This window comes from Macrobrachium nipponense, chromosome 37 (assembly GCF_015104395.2).
Source record: "Macrobrachium nipponense isolate FS-2020 chromosome 37, ASM1510439v2, whole genome shotgun sequence".
Lineage (NCBI taxonomy): Eukaryota > Metazoa > Arthropoda > Malacostraca > Decapoda > Palaemonidae > Macrobrachium > Macrobrachium nipponense.
In genome coordinates this window covers 21,477,448-21,496,151 of record NC_061097.1, presented here as the reverse complement: position 1 = coordinate 21,496,151, position 18,704 = coordinate 21,477,448, and the positions used below count along the sequence as shown (strand labels likewise).

The following is an 18,704-nucleotide window of genomic DNA, read 5'->3' as shown; positions in this document are numbered from 1 at the left end:
AGATACAATATAGTCTTCCTTTCTTTCAATTATTATTCAAGTAATTTCTCTCTCTCTCTCTCTCTCTCTCTCTCTCTCTCTCTCTCTCTCTCTCTCCAATACATTATCACAATATTTATTATTATTTCAGTAGATGAACCCTATTCACACGGAACAAAGCACACAACGGCCATTGACTTGAAATTCAAGATTCCGAAGAATGTTGGCTTCAACCTCCCACCGCAGACCCCACACTCCAGCAGTGACTGATCATCATACAGAGCCAATGATTTTTCATCACCCTGGGGGAGACGCGAACCCGCGACATCTCAGTGGCATTCCACGACACTAACCACTATAAGAGCGGACCAGCAATAGATCAATCAAGCAAAGGATGACTTGGATTACCCGTAAGGACTATTCCTAGAAATGGTGTTAAATGCTTGGCAGAAGCTAAGGCTACTTACTGTAGGTAAATGAAAGAAACATCCAGTACGATATATGAACATTTACGTATATGTATTGCATTCTTTAACTTCCGTATTCATTTATATACCTCCCTATGTATTTAATGTATGCCATTCTCATTTATCATGTATGATATGTAATGACTGAATCTCGCTCTGCATTCCTTGCCTTGCACATAATTTGCAACTCTGTGATTGATTTTCTTTACTTCACTTAAGACATTAAGAACCTACTTTTAGTATTTCGGAGTTTCCTTCATCCCCAACCTTTAGTGAAAAGGATGACACATCGAACACACACACACACACACACACAAATGCAACAAAGCATATGAAATGGGCAATTGTTTCGTGCATAAAAGCTTTCTCAGACCTGATAAGACGAAGAAACAAAAGCACACACAGAAGAGGAGAAGGGTGTCTGGGAACGTAAAATATTCTCCTTGTACTGGAATATGTGATTTAGGCATAAAGCCAAGCACTGGACCCACAAGACTCACCATGTATGCATATATTTTTCGGCGCTATGCCGACAATGAATGTTATGCTTGTTGTTATGTAGAGTTATTTTCTCTGTTGTTTTAAAAACTTCTTGTCAAAATTTTCATGAAAACTCAAACTCCGTTCCTTTATCATCATGAGCATAATTTCACTGAGGAACTACGAACTCATTACATCTGTTCTCATTTAACTTAATCTTGCCTTACAAAGTGTCATTTCCCATTTTCCACAGAATTTACGTGAGGTTTTATTGCCAAACGATGGCCTTATTTACTATGAAATTCAAACAATTTAATCACCGTACTGGGACAGTCCACTGGAGCTATTAAAATTCCCTTTCTAGCGGAAGCTCTTAGCTGTTGTGTTTTTACATGAATGTACACACATACATAGTCCGTATTTTAATAAATCACTATAATACATGCATGTATAGCTTAATAATAAATAATATTCCCAAAATCAGGCAGAACATTCTTCATCATACGAGCTTTCGAGGTATAAAACCTCATCATCAGGATGAAAATTTACAAGGATGAGTATCACTAAAATTACAACAAAATTAATTGTCGTGTGATTTAATAGTAGGTACACAAATGGATCGTTCGACATTTTACTTTGGGTGTGGTAGTTTGTTTACGTTTCACATTATTTTGGTTTTGAATTTGCTTGCTTTTTTCATAATGCTTGTGATTCATTTTTTTAGTTTGTATTTGAAGTTTGTTTATGTGTTGTTAGCAGTTTTACTGAAGGTTTTAATAAGACAATTAATTTTATTGTACTTTCAGTGATTCTTATCCTTGTCAATTTTTTCAGCCTGGTGATGAGGTTTTATTACTCGAAAGCTCTTGTGATAAAGAATTTTTTTCCTTGTCTTAGCAATATCATTTATCATTAAGCTAAGATTTCCAAGTAGCCGCTCAATTACCGAGACTTATATATATATATATATATATATATATCATATATATATATATATATAATATATACAAGACTCACCATGTATGCATATACTTTTCTGTGTATAAACTATAATCTAAGGGTAATAAACTCCAGGTTAAGATTTGACGTCGTCCAGCCCAGGGGCCAGCCTCCATCACAATTGGTTCCTGAGTAAGTGTCCAGAATGACTACAACTTAGTTTGAGTTGCTGGGTGATATGTAACCTCCATTTGTATAGACTTACTATCTCAAAACTTCCTTATATTATATATGCATGTATACATCTGAAAACAGACAACTAAAAAGGCGGACTTCAATATCAAACGGATATATACAGCCAGGCACTCAGTTCCTTGAGAAATGACGACGACAATAATTCATCGTTCCCCGAGATCATGTGCAATTCCAGGATCGATGCACAGTGTACCCAATATGACACTCATGCACAGGACAATAGAGCCCCTCCTCTCGAATTGCTTCGAACGGTTTCGTTCACTTTCCTCTCGTCTCGTCCTGTCTCGTCTCGTCTCGCCAGGGATCTTCATTCCACCCCCCGACGACACCCTCCGCTTAATGGACGGTCATTTTTGCTTTACGCTTCCATGCACACCCATGACGGCCTGACTGGTTATTAACGCCGGTTTCGAAACACAAAGAATGTCAGTTTTTCTCCTAACCAGGAAGAGAGAGAGAGGAGAGATGGGAAGAGGAGAGAGAGACGAGGAGAGAGAGAGAGAGAGAGAGAGAGATTCTCCTTTCGAAAGAGGAAATGCAATTGATCTCAGACAGAGAAGGGAGATTGCGAGAACACGGGGTCCGGAGGAGCCTGAACTTGCATCATCGTAAGCAGAGATTCCAAGTGGATTGGTTTCACTTCTCCTCCGCCAGTAGCATGGGGGAGGTACCTCGTCGACAGAAAGAACAGAGAGAGAGAGAGAGAGAGAGAGAGAGAGAGAGAGAGAGAGAGAGAGAGAGAGTACTTGTGATTCTTTAAGAAATACAAATTCTTTCTGCTAAACTATACGTAAATGAGCTTTGAATGATTACTCAGTACCAAATATATGGTATGTGGGTCTCATGCATAAGTGATTATCCACGGTGAATCAAAATCGTATTTAGTTCATTTTCTGTAAAAGAACACTTATGACGGCTTTGTCTGTCCTTCCGCCCTCAGATCTTAAAAACTACTGAGGCTAGAGGGCTGCAAATTGCTATGGTGATCATCTACCCTCTTGTCATCAAACTTGCGAAATTACTCAAAGCCTCAGTAGTTTTTATTTGATTCAAAGGTAAAGTTAATCATAATCGTGCGTCTGGCAACGCTATAGGACAGCCACCACAGGGCCGTAGCTGAAAGTTTCATGGGCGGCGGCTCATATAGCATTATCGGAACCTCGAAAGATTTTCGGTGGCCTTGCCATTATACGCTGCACAGAAAACTCGTTTCTTCGACGGATTTTTCACGTTTTCTAACAGTGCCTATATCATAAGTTTTTCATTTTGTCACAAATACCAACAACTGGAAATAAATCTAAACTGACTACAGTTATATATATATATATATATATATATATATATATATATATATATATATATATATACCTTCTTTCTATATTTTTAGTTTTCTGCAAAAGAAAACTATTGAGATAGTTTTGTCTGTCCGTCCGCACTTTTTCTGTCCGACATCAGATCTTACAAACTACCAATGCTAGAGGGCTGCAAATTGGTATGACGATCATCCAACCTCCAATCATCAAACATACCAAATTGCAGCCCTATAGCTTCAGTAGTTTTGATTTTATTTAAGGTTAAGTTAGCCATACTCGTGCGTCTATCAATGCTCTAGGACAGGCCACCATCTGGCCGTGACTGAAAGTTTCATGGGCCGAGGCTCATACAGTATAATACACTAAACAGAAAACTCTTTCTTCGGCGCATTTTTTACTTGTTATTTAGGTGTTTTAATTCAGCCAATAACGACTTTAAAAAAACATATTTATATGTGTAGAATATATTAAAGGACTCTTCCTTCTATGAAGAATTAATGTAGCACATTCTTGTCCTTTCCTCGAAGTCAACAATTCTCTCTGATAGAATACTTCGTTATTTTCCTTAACAAAGCAACAAACGTTTGGATATGAATGAGTGCAGGTTCTTGTAGTGGGCGTTCGTTGCGATATTAAAACATTACTTGGCAATTTTTTTTATAGGGTGACCATTTTCGATTGGATTCTTTCATCCCTGTTGGGAATATGAGCGTTATTTCTGCTTTTTTATTATTAATTTTTGCGGACCTAGGGACCGGGGTGGCAGTTATTTGTAAATATACACAATCACACACAAAAAGTCACATATGTGTATAATATAATATACTATATATATATATATATATAACCTATATATATATATTATATATATATATACAGAAAACTAAAAATATAGAAATAAGGTAGACATATAATAAACATAAAGACACGCAGAAATACAGACTGTAAACAGTGACACACATACTTAAAATGAAAATACCAGGAGCTGTAGTTACAGTTTTTACCAATGAAAATGCATTTATAACAAAAATAAAAAAATAAACGCAAAAGCACGAGCATTCCCAAAAATAATCATAATAATATGAAAAAAAATAGAATCTTTCTTTAGCTCACCTGAGGCGTAGTTGTTTGGGCTAGATCCGGGTCCCAACGTGACAAGCAGTACGAGAGGTAGGAGGCGGGGAAACGATTGCACTGCCATCATCACTTTGAGGTAGGAAGAGAGAGGGAGACGGAGACCAAAAAAACTGGAAAATGGGGAAGAAGTGTCGTATGTTGTGTGTGTGAGTGTGTCTTCCCTCGGCCGTAGGTAAGATCACTTATGATTTTCTTCTCCTTATGGGAAGAGCACTTAACGCTCTCATTAATGGAGAGACGATGCTCTTTGCGTCAACAAAATCTCCTCCTTCTCCTTCTTCTTCTTCTTCTCCTCCTCCTCTCAGGTCTTCGTTGGCATGTGAGTCTTCTCGCGGTCTGGTGGCATTGCCTTTACACCTCCCGGGTTCTCCACGAGATTTCGTTTCTTTTGTCGTGATTGTATCCTCTTTAAAGCTCTAATAACGCTATCTTAAACCTTTCTTAAATTTAAATCTTCTATACCCTCCTTACTTTCCAAATCTAAACCCGTTTCTTGTTGGCAGGATTCTGCTTTGAGATTAATATTTTTGATTCTGATACGACGTCACCGAAGCGATTAGGAGGCTGAAGGAGGCTTCAGTCCATCACCCGAAGGAAGAACTCGTCGATTCCTCAAGAGTTGTGGACAGTCTCCACCACTTCAGCATTTCCCTTTCTTTCTCTCTCTCTGTCTCTGTCTCTCTTTGCTGATGTGTCAGGACACCAGTAATGAAATCGGATCATTTCTTGAAGGTGGGCGAGGACTGGCCATGACATCCCACTTCGGAGAGAACAGCATCCATTAAAGAGATGACCTCTTCGGATGCCTTTATCTGCAGGAGACAAAAATAAAATAAAAGTTAGGTAAGACTGTATAATAACTACTAAATTATTTATTATTATTATTATTATTATTATTATTATTATTATTATTATTATTATTATTTATTATTATTATTATTATTATTTGCCAAACTGTGACTTACTAAAATTATTATTATTATGATTATTATTTCCAACTGTGACTATTATTATTATTATTATTATTATTATTATTATTATTATTATTATTATTATTATTATTATTATATTATATTATTATTATTATTATTATTATTATATTATTCAGGAAATATGACAAAAACATTTATATGCACGTTTGTATGAATCGACGCACACTCAGGTTCCTATCATCAATAATAAAAGCAAAAACCTATTTAGTGATATTTGTATTTCTACTGTCCCTTTTTTATACATACTTGGACAAATCTTCACTTATAAAATACGTGTGTATAACAAGAAGAAAATATCATTTTCTTCACGTTCCACGGAGAACTGAATGCAAGGGTGTTGACTATTTAAGTAATTATGCTGTAAGTGACTTTGATGACTGAAAACCAAAAATGTGTCGTCAACATATCTGAGATAAACGATTGGTTTAAACCCTATGGCTAACATATTTCTGTGTTTTCAAGAAAAAAGATGGCTTGATGATTGTCCCCTAAGGTTTAAACCAATCGTTTATCACAGGTATGTTGACTACACATTTTTGGTTTTCAGTCATCGAGCAGTTCCATGATTACTTAGAATAGTAAACACGCTTGTATTCAGTTCACCGTGGAACGTGAAGGAAATAACATTCTTGAGAAGAAAAGAGCAACCAACTTCACTCAACGGGTGTTTTCTCTCACTGGAACTTTTATTTACATTGCCAGCAATATATTCACCAAACCACAAAATGATTAGGAGTGGGACCGATATGCTACTGCAAAAGTTTGCTACCCTATCCAATCACCGCCAGCAGTTTTATGGTTTCTGAAGCGGTCTGATGGTACATCAGAGGTCAGTGAATAAAATTCCATACAGCAAGCTGTATTATAATTATGATGAAACGTTTAAATATTAATAAGCAACAGAACAAACACAATCACGCTGTTGACCAAACTGACCACATTGAAAAAAATGTCATGAGAAAAAAAAAAAATCATACTTCATGTTGTTGAATGTTCTGTATCATGATTTTCATAATAAAGTTGTCTTCTTTTCGAAGGAATACCAAATTCTTTTGCAGATGATAATCGCTTAGTTTGGAAAATATAATACATCTTTAACATTTCCATGCCGTCTGTCCTCAAAAACTAAATTTTTTTCACATAAGATCAGATCCTTGACTGATATCTGCAGTTATGGTTGCAAAAATGTTATATATAAATAGTATCTATATATATATATATATTATATATAGATATCATATATATATATATATACATATATTATATATATATAATATATATATTATCAATAGATATTAAAATATATTATATATATATATAGTATATATATATATATATATATCATATATATATAGTATCTATATATATATATATATAGATATATATATATATATATATAGATAAATATATATATATATATATAGATATATATAGTATATATATATATAATATAATATATATATATATATATATATATATATATATATATATATATATATATATATATATATATACGTCGCTGATAAAACCCACGTTGAAAAGAGCTATGATTCAACTTCGAAACTGGGGGCACCAATCTTTTCATGTCTCACTGACTTGTACATCAAAAGACATTGATATAAATAATTCTCCATTCCAGAATCGCTTTGAAATTATCGCCGAAGAAACCTTTAAGGATATTTTTGAACCTCACCTTACGCCATCAAACAAATTCCTAGCTACCCAGGCACATCTATAATGGCGGATCTCTAACTTAGCAAGTTCACAAGATGGTGAATTATGGATGTGTGCCTTAAAGCTGAAATTCCCGCGCTTTGCCCTCGGGCACCAAAACAGCCACAGCAGCGCTCAGAGTACGACAACAACAAAATTATCATGATGGGGAACATGACAAACAATAAATCTTCATAAGAGAAGTGCTGCGACTATACGAAAATAAGTGACAAACCTAAACGGTGTTCGAAGGTCTTTGCTTTTGTCTTTTACATAGCTATACAGTTTACTAAATATTTGTGGATTTTCATTACACCAACTGTTTTTCACCAGATTGTGAATTTCTTAGCAATCTAATCCTTATTGTTTGTTTGCATGGTGTTTTTTACGTTGCATGGAACAAGTGGTTATTCAGCAACGGGACCAACGGCTTTACGTGACTTCCGAACCACGTCGAGAGTGAACTACTGTCACCAGAATTACACATCTCTCACTCCTCAATGGAATGACCGAGAATCGAACTCGCGGCCACCGAGGTAGCACGCCAACACCATACCGACCATGTCACTGAGACGCTCTCTAATCACTATTGAAAAATGGTGCTGGAACCGAAAAAAATATATGAGTTAGGAAATACAGGACTAAAGGGAGCATGGGCCGACAATCAATTCCTATTATAAAGATTGTCCTGAAAGCGTGACAAAAAAATAACAATTCATTAAAAAGTAAAGGAAGAGGACAAAATATAACTGATTTTTATGGAAAGTGCGCTGAGAACATGATAGATATATTGGTACGGAAATAGTGCTTGCAAAATGGCGAAATATAAGCCATTATTGAGTAAACAGTAATAAGAATATGAAAAACGTTACTTATTATTGTGCAAAGATTCCTATTAATTCGGGAAAAATTCTTATTTGGTTATGACTGAGAATGTGCTGGAAAATTACCGATTATAACAGAATAGTACCAAGAATGATATATATAAAATATTTTAAAAAATAATAAAAATAAGAAAAGGCTGGAATATAAAATAAAATACATAAAGTAAAGTCTACTTATTGTGCGGACAGGGAAGGGTCTATCTTGAAGTTTGTAAGTTGGAAATTTGTCTGTGTGCATGTACTATGTATATATGTATGTATGATGTACTTATGAATCTCTATATAATATGTACATATACATATTTTCACTATACTATATATAATATATATATATTATATACTATATATATATATATATATATATATATATATATATACTACATAAAAATGTATATATATATATATTATCTATATATATTTATATATGTATATATATATATGATGAGAGAGAGAGAGAGAGAGAGAGAGAGAGAAGTATATTTCTCATTCCCATTCCCAGTCCCTTCAACCTGGTTTATTCCGCATCCACCAGAAAAAAAAAAAATATTAAAACTGCTAACAGGAAAACAGGCCGTACTCCGAGAGGTCCCCATCCTATATTCCTGTCATATATGTCATGTCCTGGGGCACTACGTCCTTTTTTATGGAAACCTGAACACACACAAACGCGACACTTGTGCTTCCCTATCATTAGAGAAAGGAGAGCGGGGGTCCTTCAACCGGGTTTTCTACGAAATCATAATAGCTATTGCTTCCTCGTTCCCCTTTGAGCATAACTCATCATTTGAACCGTCTTTATTTCTTCGTCCCTAAGGCTATAATTTGGAGAGGGCTCTTTTTTTATTTGTAGTCGGTGAATATTCTGAATATTCCCCTTAAGTGTGTCTTTCAAATATTCTTTTCTTATTTCGTCCTAGAGCCACGATCTGGAACGGGGATTTTCCTATGTAACCAGCGAACAGGGTCGTCCTAGAGCTACAGTCTAGAATCGGGATTCTCCCATGTAGCCATCCTGCTACCTTCCTAACTCGTAACTATTTCTAAATGGAATGGATATAGAGTTAAAGGCCAAAAGCCAAACACTGGTACCTACGAGGTCATTCAGCGCTGGAAAGGAAACAGAGTAGAAAGGTTAGAAAGGTGAAACAGGAGAAGAACCTCGCAGTCGCACTATGAAATAATTGTTTGAGAGGGTGGATAGCAAGATGGAAGAAAGATAATAAAAATGGAGGTACAGTAAAAGGAATGAAAGGGGTTGCCGAAGGGACGCTGCAAAGAACTTTTAGTGCTCTGATGGCACTAGTCCCCTACGGAGAACTTCTAAAGACTGTTTTTATTTTTCCACCATCTATAATCACAGTATCGCTCTAACTTCTTGGTTTCTACTTCGTCTTAGTCGCATTTACTCTCAACTTTAATTTTCATAGAAATAAATTCTCAACTTTTTAACATAAAAAGTAGAAGAAACCTTCATGATTGATTTTAAGTTTGCTAAGTCAGTCTTAATTTGAAAGTGAACCATGACAGAGTCACAGAACAAGGAGGATCACTGTTAAGGCCAACTGGCTCTTCAATAAGGAGCCATTGTGAAAACATCTGCCTAGTAAAATTTGACTTCGAAAGCTTTAAAATACTCCAGATTTCTTTTAACTAAGAATTAAGAATTCAAGAGCCTATTTTTATCAAAATGAAGAAACCAAGACGAGGTCTAGACAACTGTGCATATCCTTTACATTTTTAGTAATTGAATGTACCTTTAATTTAATCTGTGTATAATTTGAATAATTTCTTACATTCTGTAAATATTCTTGTAAATGCTATCTTTGGAACATGTTTCCAGCATTTATCTACAATATTTTTCTAGTATAGCTGCGTGTATCTCTTAACTGAATGTTTCCATCTTTGTAACTTTTTCGTGCTTGGTTTTGAAAACGCTATGTGGACATTTAGTGAAACATTAACTAACATGCTATTGAAATGGCTTGTATTAAAGTACTTATCCAAAGCTGGGTCGCAATAATAATAATCATAACTCGCTTTCTGGCAAATTCGCTTGTCTTCAGGACATTCATGCGACCATTCCCAACAATGCCTTCTCCTGTGAACAACCTTCTATTCATTCCCACCCCGCACTGATGTAGTCCAAGGCAAGACATGGCTCTCCTAATTACCTCACCAGTGCGGGTGAGAAGAAGAAGCCTGTTCGAGGTGGCTTGCATTTAGCGCGTATAATTCCCTTTGAGGGAAGCGTCAAAGCGCACCGGGAATTTCGCGCTGTGTCTTGAGGATCACGAAGTAAGCGCCTACAACGAGGGACGCGATTCCCAGACAGACTGAATCATTTTCACAGCTATGTGAAAATTATTCTATTCTTCTTGGAACGCCTAACATCATATTAATTCCTCTCCGAATACTAAATACTTTTCATCATATTCTTATTCTCTTCGGAATACTGAATACCATGAAGATTGATTTGGCTGTAATCAAATTATTCTACCTGAATAGCTAGATTTCATTTGACACACGCACACACACCACACACACACACACACATTATATATATATATATATATATATATATATATATATATATATATATATATATATATATATATATATATATATATATATATATATATGTATATTTATATATATATATATAAATATAATATATATATATATAGTATAATATATATATATTATAATATATTATAATTTATATTATATATATATGTGTGTGTGTGTGTGTGTGTGTGTGTGTGTGTGTGTGTGTGTGTGTATCATATATATACCTTCTTCCATTACCAATCTCTTACTCTAAGAAAAGTTTCACTATACACATGGCGTATTAACCTATTTTATCTCACCGAAATTCTTTCAATCTAAGATGGGGAATCAACGGCTTTTTATCACACTTAAGTAGCATCAATGTAAAAAAAAAAATTCAAATAAAAATTCACCCTTTTCCCCAGATATCTTACAAAAACGTCTTCCAATGATAATCGTTAGGCTGAGATACGGGCTGCCCAAAAGCAAGAGCCCGTGCCAGCACAAAGCTGGCTTAATCTAAAACGAATGAACAGAAGAATGAGGATTCTCTAATGGCGAAGCAGAGCTATTCAATTCAAATCAATTCAGTAATTTTTTTACCGTTTACATATAAAATGTAACAACACAGCAACTCACGCCATGGCCACTAATCTAACCAATTTTACTCTTACTAGAAAGAATATTTATTTCAACAACAATAATTCTAATAATAATAATACTAATAATAATGATAAAAATAATAATAATAATAATATGTGGCGCCGTGGCAGAGTGGGTTAGGTCGTCAATGGACTGGTTAAGCAACATTGGGGCTGGTCAGTCGTTGGATGGGTGACTGCTCTCCTCGCGTTGATTCCTTGGGAAAGGATTCTTACCATAATTTCCTCAGTCTACTCAGCTGTAAATGAGTGCCTATCCCTGATGGGGTAGGATCCAGATATGGGTTAAATAGCAAAAGTCAGCAATGATGTTAAGAAATGAAGGAATAAACGACAACGACGTAAATGGAACCTTTGGCAACAGAGGAGCTTCGTTCGGCAGCCAGGTATTCAACCCAATTGAAGGGGAAGAGCGTCAGGTACTTGGAGGTCGTCATCCAGCAACTGACCACCACAACGACAGTAACCAACAGCCTGAGATTGGAGCTACAGAAGCAAACCAAAGGAAGAAATGGACAAGAGAAGAAAATAAGGAAATGTGGAGATGCTACATCAGAAGCAACCCGACGGAGAGAGGATATAGAAGAAGATTGGTCAGCATCTGGAATGAGAGGAATAACACCCCCCAAACAGAGCAGAGGTGGCAGACCAAGTAAGGAACATAAAGAAAAAGAACTGGCTCTCCCCAACAGAAAGAGATGAACTGGAAAGGGAAATGTCACACGACAACGAATTACACGAAGACGAACTGAGAGACGATGCCACAGAAGACGACAGGGATGATGAGGTATCAAACAATGACACATGAAGAAACACCGACGAAGTAACAGAGAGGACGGAATGGGTAGAAAAGATTAGACAATGCATGGAGCCAGATACAGAGAGAACAAAGATCCCCTCCATGAAAGCCTACAACACAAAGAAATTAAGGGAGAAAACAAGTGAGGTCAATGAAATAATGGGCATAATACACACCACCAGTATCACAGAAACAAATAACTTGGCATATGCAGGAGCAAGATTAGTAGCAGAACTGATGGGGATTCGAACACCAACATCACCAGCACAACCAACCCAACAGAAACCAAAACAGCAACCTCCTTGGAAAAGGCGCCTGGAAAAGCAAATCATGGTGATGGGATCTGACTAGAGTAAACTGAAAGAAATGGCAGAAAAAAGGCTAAGAAGCAAGAAAACAAGGGAGGAACTCAACGAGAAATACAAAGTACAAGAGGGGGGACTAAACAACACAATAGAAGATGTAAAACAGAGGCTTAAGGCCAAAGCACATAAGATCCAACGGTACATGAACAGGAATAAGGGATACCAACAGAACAAACTATTCGGAACCAACCTGAAAAGACTATACAGCCAACTAAGAGGGGAAGACAACCACCAAGAAATTCCTGAAGCCGAACCAAGTAAGAGACTCTGGGAAAACATATGGAGCAATCCGGTATCACACAACAAACATGCAATATGGCTCCAGGAAGTCAAGGCAGAAGAAACAGAGAGAATAAAACAAAGATTCACAGAGATCACGACAGACACAGTCAGACACCAACTAAGGAAAATGCCCAACTGGAAAGCCCCAGGTCCCGATGAAGTCCATGGATACTGGCTCCAAAACTTCAAGGCCCTACACCCACGAATAGCAGAACAACTCCAGCATTGTATCTCAAATCACCATGCACGCAAATGGATGACCACAGAAAGAACATCCTTAATACAAAAAGACAAGAGTAAGGGAAATACAGCCAGTAACTACAGGCCTATCACCTGCCTACCAATAATGTGGAAGTTACTAACAGGTATCATCAGTGAAAGGCTATACAACTACCTAGAGGAGACAAACACCATCCCCCACCAACAGAAAGGCTGCAGAAGAAAGTGTAGGGGCACAAAAGACCAGCTCCTCATAGACAAAATGGTAATGAAGAACAGTAGGAGAAGGAAAACCAACCTAAGCATGGCATGGATAGACTATAAGAAAGCCTTCGACATGATACCACACACATGGCTAATAGAATGCCTGAAAATATATGGGGCAGAGGAAAACCCCATCAGCTTCCTCAAAAATACAATGCACAACTGGAATACAATACTTACAAGCTCTGGAATACGACTAGCAGAAGTTGATATCAGGAGAGGGATCTTCCAGGGCGACTCACTGTCCCCACTACTCTTCGTAGTAGCCATGATTCCCATGACAAAAGTACTACAGAAGATGGATGCCGGGTACCAACTCAAGAAAAGAGGCAACAGAATCAACCATCTGATGTTCATGGACGACATCAAGCTGTATGGTAAGAGCATCAAGGAAATAGATACCCTAATCCAGACTGTAAGGATTGCATCTGGGGACATCAGGATGGAGTTTGGAATAGAGAAGTGCGCCTTAGTCAACATACAAAAAGGCAAAGTACCGAGAACTGAAGGGATAAAGCTACCAGATGGGAGCAACATCAAACACATAGATGAGACAGGATACAAATACCTGGGAATAATGGAAGGAGGGGATATACACCGAGATGAAGGAAACGATCAGCAAAGAATATATGCAGAGACTCAAGGCGATACTCAAGTCAAAACTCCACGCTGGAAATATGATAAAAGCCATAAACACATGGGCAGTGCCAGTGATCAGATACAGCGCAGGAATAGTGGAATGGACGAAGGCAGAACTCCGCAGCATAGGTCAGAAAACCAGGAAACATATGACAATACACAAAGTACTACACCCAAGAGCAAATACGGACAGGCTATACATAACACGAAAGGAAGGAGGGAAAGGACTACTAAGTATAGAGGACTGCGTCAACATCGAGAACAGAGCACTGGGGCAATATCTGAAAACCAGTGAAGACGAGTGGCTAAAGAGTGCATGGGAAGAAGGACTATTAAAAGTAGACGAAGACCAAGAAATATACAGAGACAGGAGAATGACAATGCACGGACAATACATGAGAGACTAAAGAACTGGCCAGTGATGTGTATATTTGAATCATGGTAATGTGATAAGACTCATATTGGAAATATATATACAAACGAGAGCTTTCCAGAACCTGCTCGATTCTCCTTCTCAATAATCTTAGTGACGCATGCTATTATGAGATTTTTATGAATAATAATAATAATAATAATAATAATAATAATAATAATAATAATAATAATAATAAATAACAGCAACTTATTTCGAAAATGATGATCTCTCTATTTCGCAATTCTAGCAAAAAAAAGAAATAAGCGAATTTTTTAAGGCGCAATCGAGTTTTCTGCACAGCGCATAATACTGTATGAAACTTTCACCCGTGGCCCTGAAACTTTCACCCGCGGCCCATGAAACTCTTACCCGCGGTCCCTGAAAATTTCAGCCATGGCCCAGTGGCGGCGCCTGTGTTGTTTGCACCTATAGCGGTACTAGACACACGATCATGGCTAAATTTAACCTTAAATAAAATAAAATAAAATAAAAAAAACTACTGAAGCTAGAGGGCTGCAATTTGGCAAGTTTGACTATTGGAGGGTAATTGTTCAACATAACAATTTGCAGCCCTCCAGCCTCAGTAGATTTTAAGATTTGAGGGCGGACAGAAAAAGTGCGGACGTACGCACAAATACCCATCTCAATAACTTCTTTTCACTGGAAACTAATAAGAGAAACAAACTAATATCAAAGAGATAAAAGGTTCAACCTCTAATACGTAAGTTTCATTTATCTAACTTGAAACTATATCAGCTAAGAACATAGTAGTCTAGCCATCTCAATGGTTGTCTTTTGCAGACAACTAAAAAAGGCTTTTTTTCTAAAAATAGATCTCTTTTAACTTCATTTGACTCGAATGGTAATCGTGTAAGATACCGAGCGAAGGCGACTGGAGAATCAAATCCCATTTTCCCCTCTGAATAGAAGTAGTCGCGACTTCAAATGAATCTCCCGAATCTCATTATCACAGGCAACAGGAATTATGCAAAGTAACGGTGAGTGTGCGTGTGAGTGTGTGTGTGTGTGTGTGTGTGTGTTTTCGAAAGACCACTCTCTTTGGGATTAAACTAGACTCTAAAAGATAACATCAGGGTTTCATGCAAATGAGGAATTTTACACTGCTTTCGATGAAAACTGAGAACGAAAAAGTAACGTTATAGCTTTGAAATTGGAGGGATTTAATATCCAATTTGTTTTCAGTCATTTTAATTCTGTTCATCAAAATTCTGCGTCTTTGCTTATGTAGTTGACGAATGAACAGAAGCAGGGTTCGATCTGTTTTCGCAAAAACGTGCAATGCATGAAAATGGTTTTTAGCACCACCTTTTTAATTGCCGTTTTAATTAATATGAAATTTTAAAAAATAAGCTAAGTACATCTTAGTTTAACAAGACAACTGCTGATTAACAGCTCTCCCAGGGCTGGCTCGAAGGATGCGATTTTTTTTACATAGGTAGGATTCAACTGGTTACTTAGCAACGGGGCCTACAGTTTGTGGGATCCGAACCCCATTATATCGAGAAATGAATCTCTATTCACCAAAAATAAATTCCTCTGGTTCCGCACTAGCAGCAGCGGAGAACGAACTCTGGCTACCAGACTGAAAGGCGAGTACGCGACCCACTCGTCCAGTGACGAACTTTTGTATGTGAAACTGAAGACAAGACGAATAATAACAATAACGATGCCATAATAAAGCTCCTTTCACTTATAACAAACTGGAGTTTCAAGATAACTATTAAAAAAAAATTAAAATATGCACATGATGAAAAAGTAATGAACTAAAATTAAACGTTGTTGTAGATTATATAAAAATAAACATGGCGTAAAATCTGTCTACAAATATAGCACTCGGCAACGAATTACTATATATTTTATTATTATTATCATTATTATTATTTTGTACTCTACACCAATACTTCTGCTGTACCTCGTCCTCCTACTCCTCCTCCTCTCTCATTCCCTTTCTACTCATCTTCATTATCTTCACCTTCTTCTGAGATGCGTCCAAACCCCGCCGGATGCAACCTTACGACAAATAAATTTGTATCTTGAACTGTAAAGACTGCTCGACCTACGCCAAGAAAATCTGGTGAAGCCGATTCCAGGGTCACATTTTCTTTCTGACCATCTGGCCATTAAACGAGTCTTTTATTACTCCCTGGCTTCAAGAAGAGGTCCTTGTAGTACACTTCGGCCATAATCTTAAGTGTTTCGCCCTCTGCTACCTTCTGGTCTTCCTGGAAATCCATAAGCCTTTTCAAATTTACATCTTGAGCATATTCTTGAGTGTCGTTTTTTTCTATCAGGTTTTCTTTCTAATTTTTCGTTGTGCTTCTATATTTAAGTGCATCTCAGCTTACTACACTAGTTTCACTCTTTCAAATTCAGGTTGCTCTGGATATTTTTTTGCTATTTCCACTTTTTTATGCATCTGTTTCATGCACATTTCTCAAGTGCATTCTGAAGTGTTTCGTTCTCTGTCACCCTCCTGTGCTCCATTCGCTTTTGACAGCTCTTTCTGAAAAAAAAGGGTCTCCGTATGACTCCTCCTGCCATAAAAACAACAGGTATACTCGTCATGCTATCTTTATCACCAATACATCGTCATCCTATCGTTATCATCAATACATCAAGAACATTCAGTTTTCCTTTCACTTTGTCGTCAAGTCACGCTCGAAGTCTCCTCATTTCCTCTATTTCTTTTCTCGCGAAGTTCATCTCTTCGTTACCCGTTCCAAAACATGTTTTGAAATCGTCATCCTGTTTCGTTTCCAGAAATACAAAGGCAAGAACGGTAGGGAATTATAACGAACAGAAACTCTCTCTTAATTAAGTAAAACTGTCCTCATCTGTGACGCAAACGCAAACTCTCTTCACGAGCGAAGAAAAACATTATTACCTTAGAAGGAAAGGTAAACAGCCCTTCCTAGAAAGAACGCTAGATTTTCCTAATTAGCGATGTAAAGGAAAATCGTCGAAATATAGGGAAAGGATATCGAACTGAAAATAAGAGTTAGGCGAAAAGACAAAAAACAGGGGAATCTATGAGGTCATTCAGCGCTGAAACGATAATTGACAGTCAAAGTTCTGAAAGGTGCAACAGGGGAACACCTCGCAGTTGAAATATGAATCAACTGTTAGGAGAGGATGGGGAGTTAGATGGAATTAAGAGAATATGAAAGGAGGTACAGAGAATATGAAAGGAGGTAAACGAAACGAAAGCGGTTGCAGCTACAGACCAAAGGCACTGGAAATGTTATCTCAAACGACGAAACTTAAACTTTCATTTCCAGTATTAACCAAAAGAAGTCAAGTCTTCGTTAATGACTTCAGAAGAACGATTAGAAAATTTACAGATTTTTTTTTTTTTTTTACAGAGAAGCTTGGCAAACTTCCAATATAATTTATAATGATAATGATTGCTACTATTTTATTCCCTACAAAAATGGGACTGTGCTTTTGGTGACGATTCTTAGCTTATTTGTGTATTGGTCTGTTTGTAAATAAAAGTGCAAATTAAATTGTGAAGGATTTTACTGAATTGACCCTTTTGTGCGATGTAGGGGTATAACTTTTGACCTCTGAGTGTCAAAGGTCTGATAAGATTTTAATTCTCCCATAACATTTGAACGAGGGGCAAGGTTTCATTCCTGTATGTCCTTGGACCTCCTGAAATCAAATTTGGCATAACCACCCAACTAACGAAGCCAAAGTGAACAATTGTTTTGTTTTGTATGGTGTTTTTACGTTGCAGGGAACCAGTAGTTATTCAGCAACGGGACCAACGGCTTTACGTGACTTCCGAACCACGTCGAGAGTGAACTTCTATCACCAGAAATACACATCTCTCACTCCTCAGTGGCATGGCCGAGAATCGAACCCGCGACCACCGAGATGGGACGCCAACACCATACCAATCACGCCACTGAGGCGCTCCAAAGTGAACAAGAGTGTCATGGTGTTATCATAAGTCAATAGTCGAACAAGTAAAAAAAAAATGCCGAAGTTTCTTCGGCACAATTGAGTTTTCTGTACAGCATAGAGTAGTGTATGAATCTCTCACCCACGGTCCATGAAACACTCGGCGTGGAACATGATCTTGACTACTGAGGCTAGAGCGCTGCAATTTGATATGTTTGATAATTAGAGGGTGGATAATCAACATATCAATTTGCAGCTCTCTAGCCTCAATCCTTTTTAAGATATAAGGGCGGACAGAAAAAGTGCGAACGGACAGACAAATAGCCATCTCAATCGACAGGTCAAGATCAGAAATAAAGGGACAGGAATTAAACTCACCTTAGTTACGTAAGTGTCCTACGAGATTGACTTCATGTTTGACTTGAA

At 37.1% G+C, this 18,704-nt stretch overlaps 1 protein-coding gene across 1 annotated transcript in view; it reads right to left on the bottom strand.

Moving 5' to 3' along the window:
• Positions 1-18,704, bottom strand: part of LOC135208936 (acetylcholine receptor subunit alpha-L1-like) — a 459,849-nt gene that overhangs the window by 365,425 nt on the left and 75,720 nt on the right. The window contains exon 2 of the mRNA XM_064241496.1: positions 4,547-5,382. Within this exon, the coding sequence (XP_064097566.1) occupies positions 4,547-4,637 (91 nt within the window). The 5' untranslated portion in view covers positions 4,638-5,382. The remainder of the gene's footprint in view (positions 1-4,546; positions 5,383-18,704) is intronic.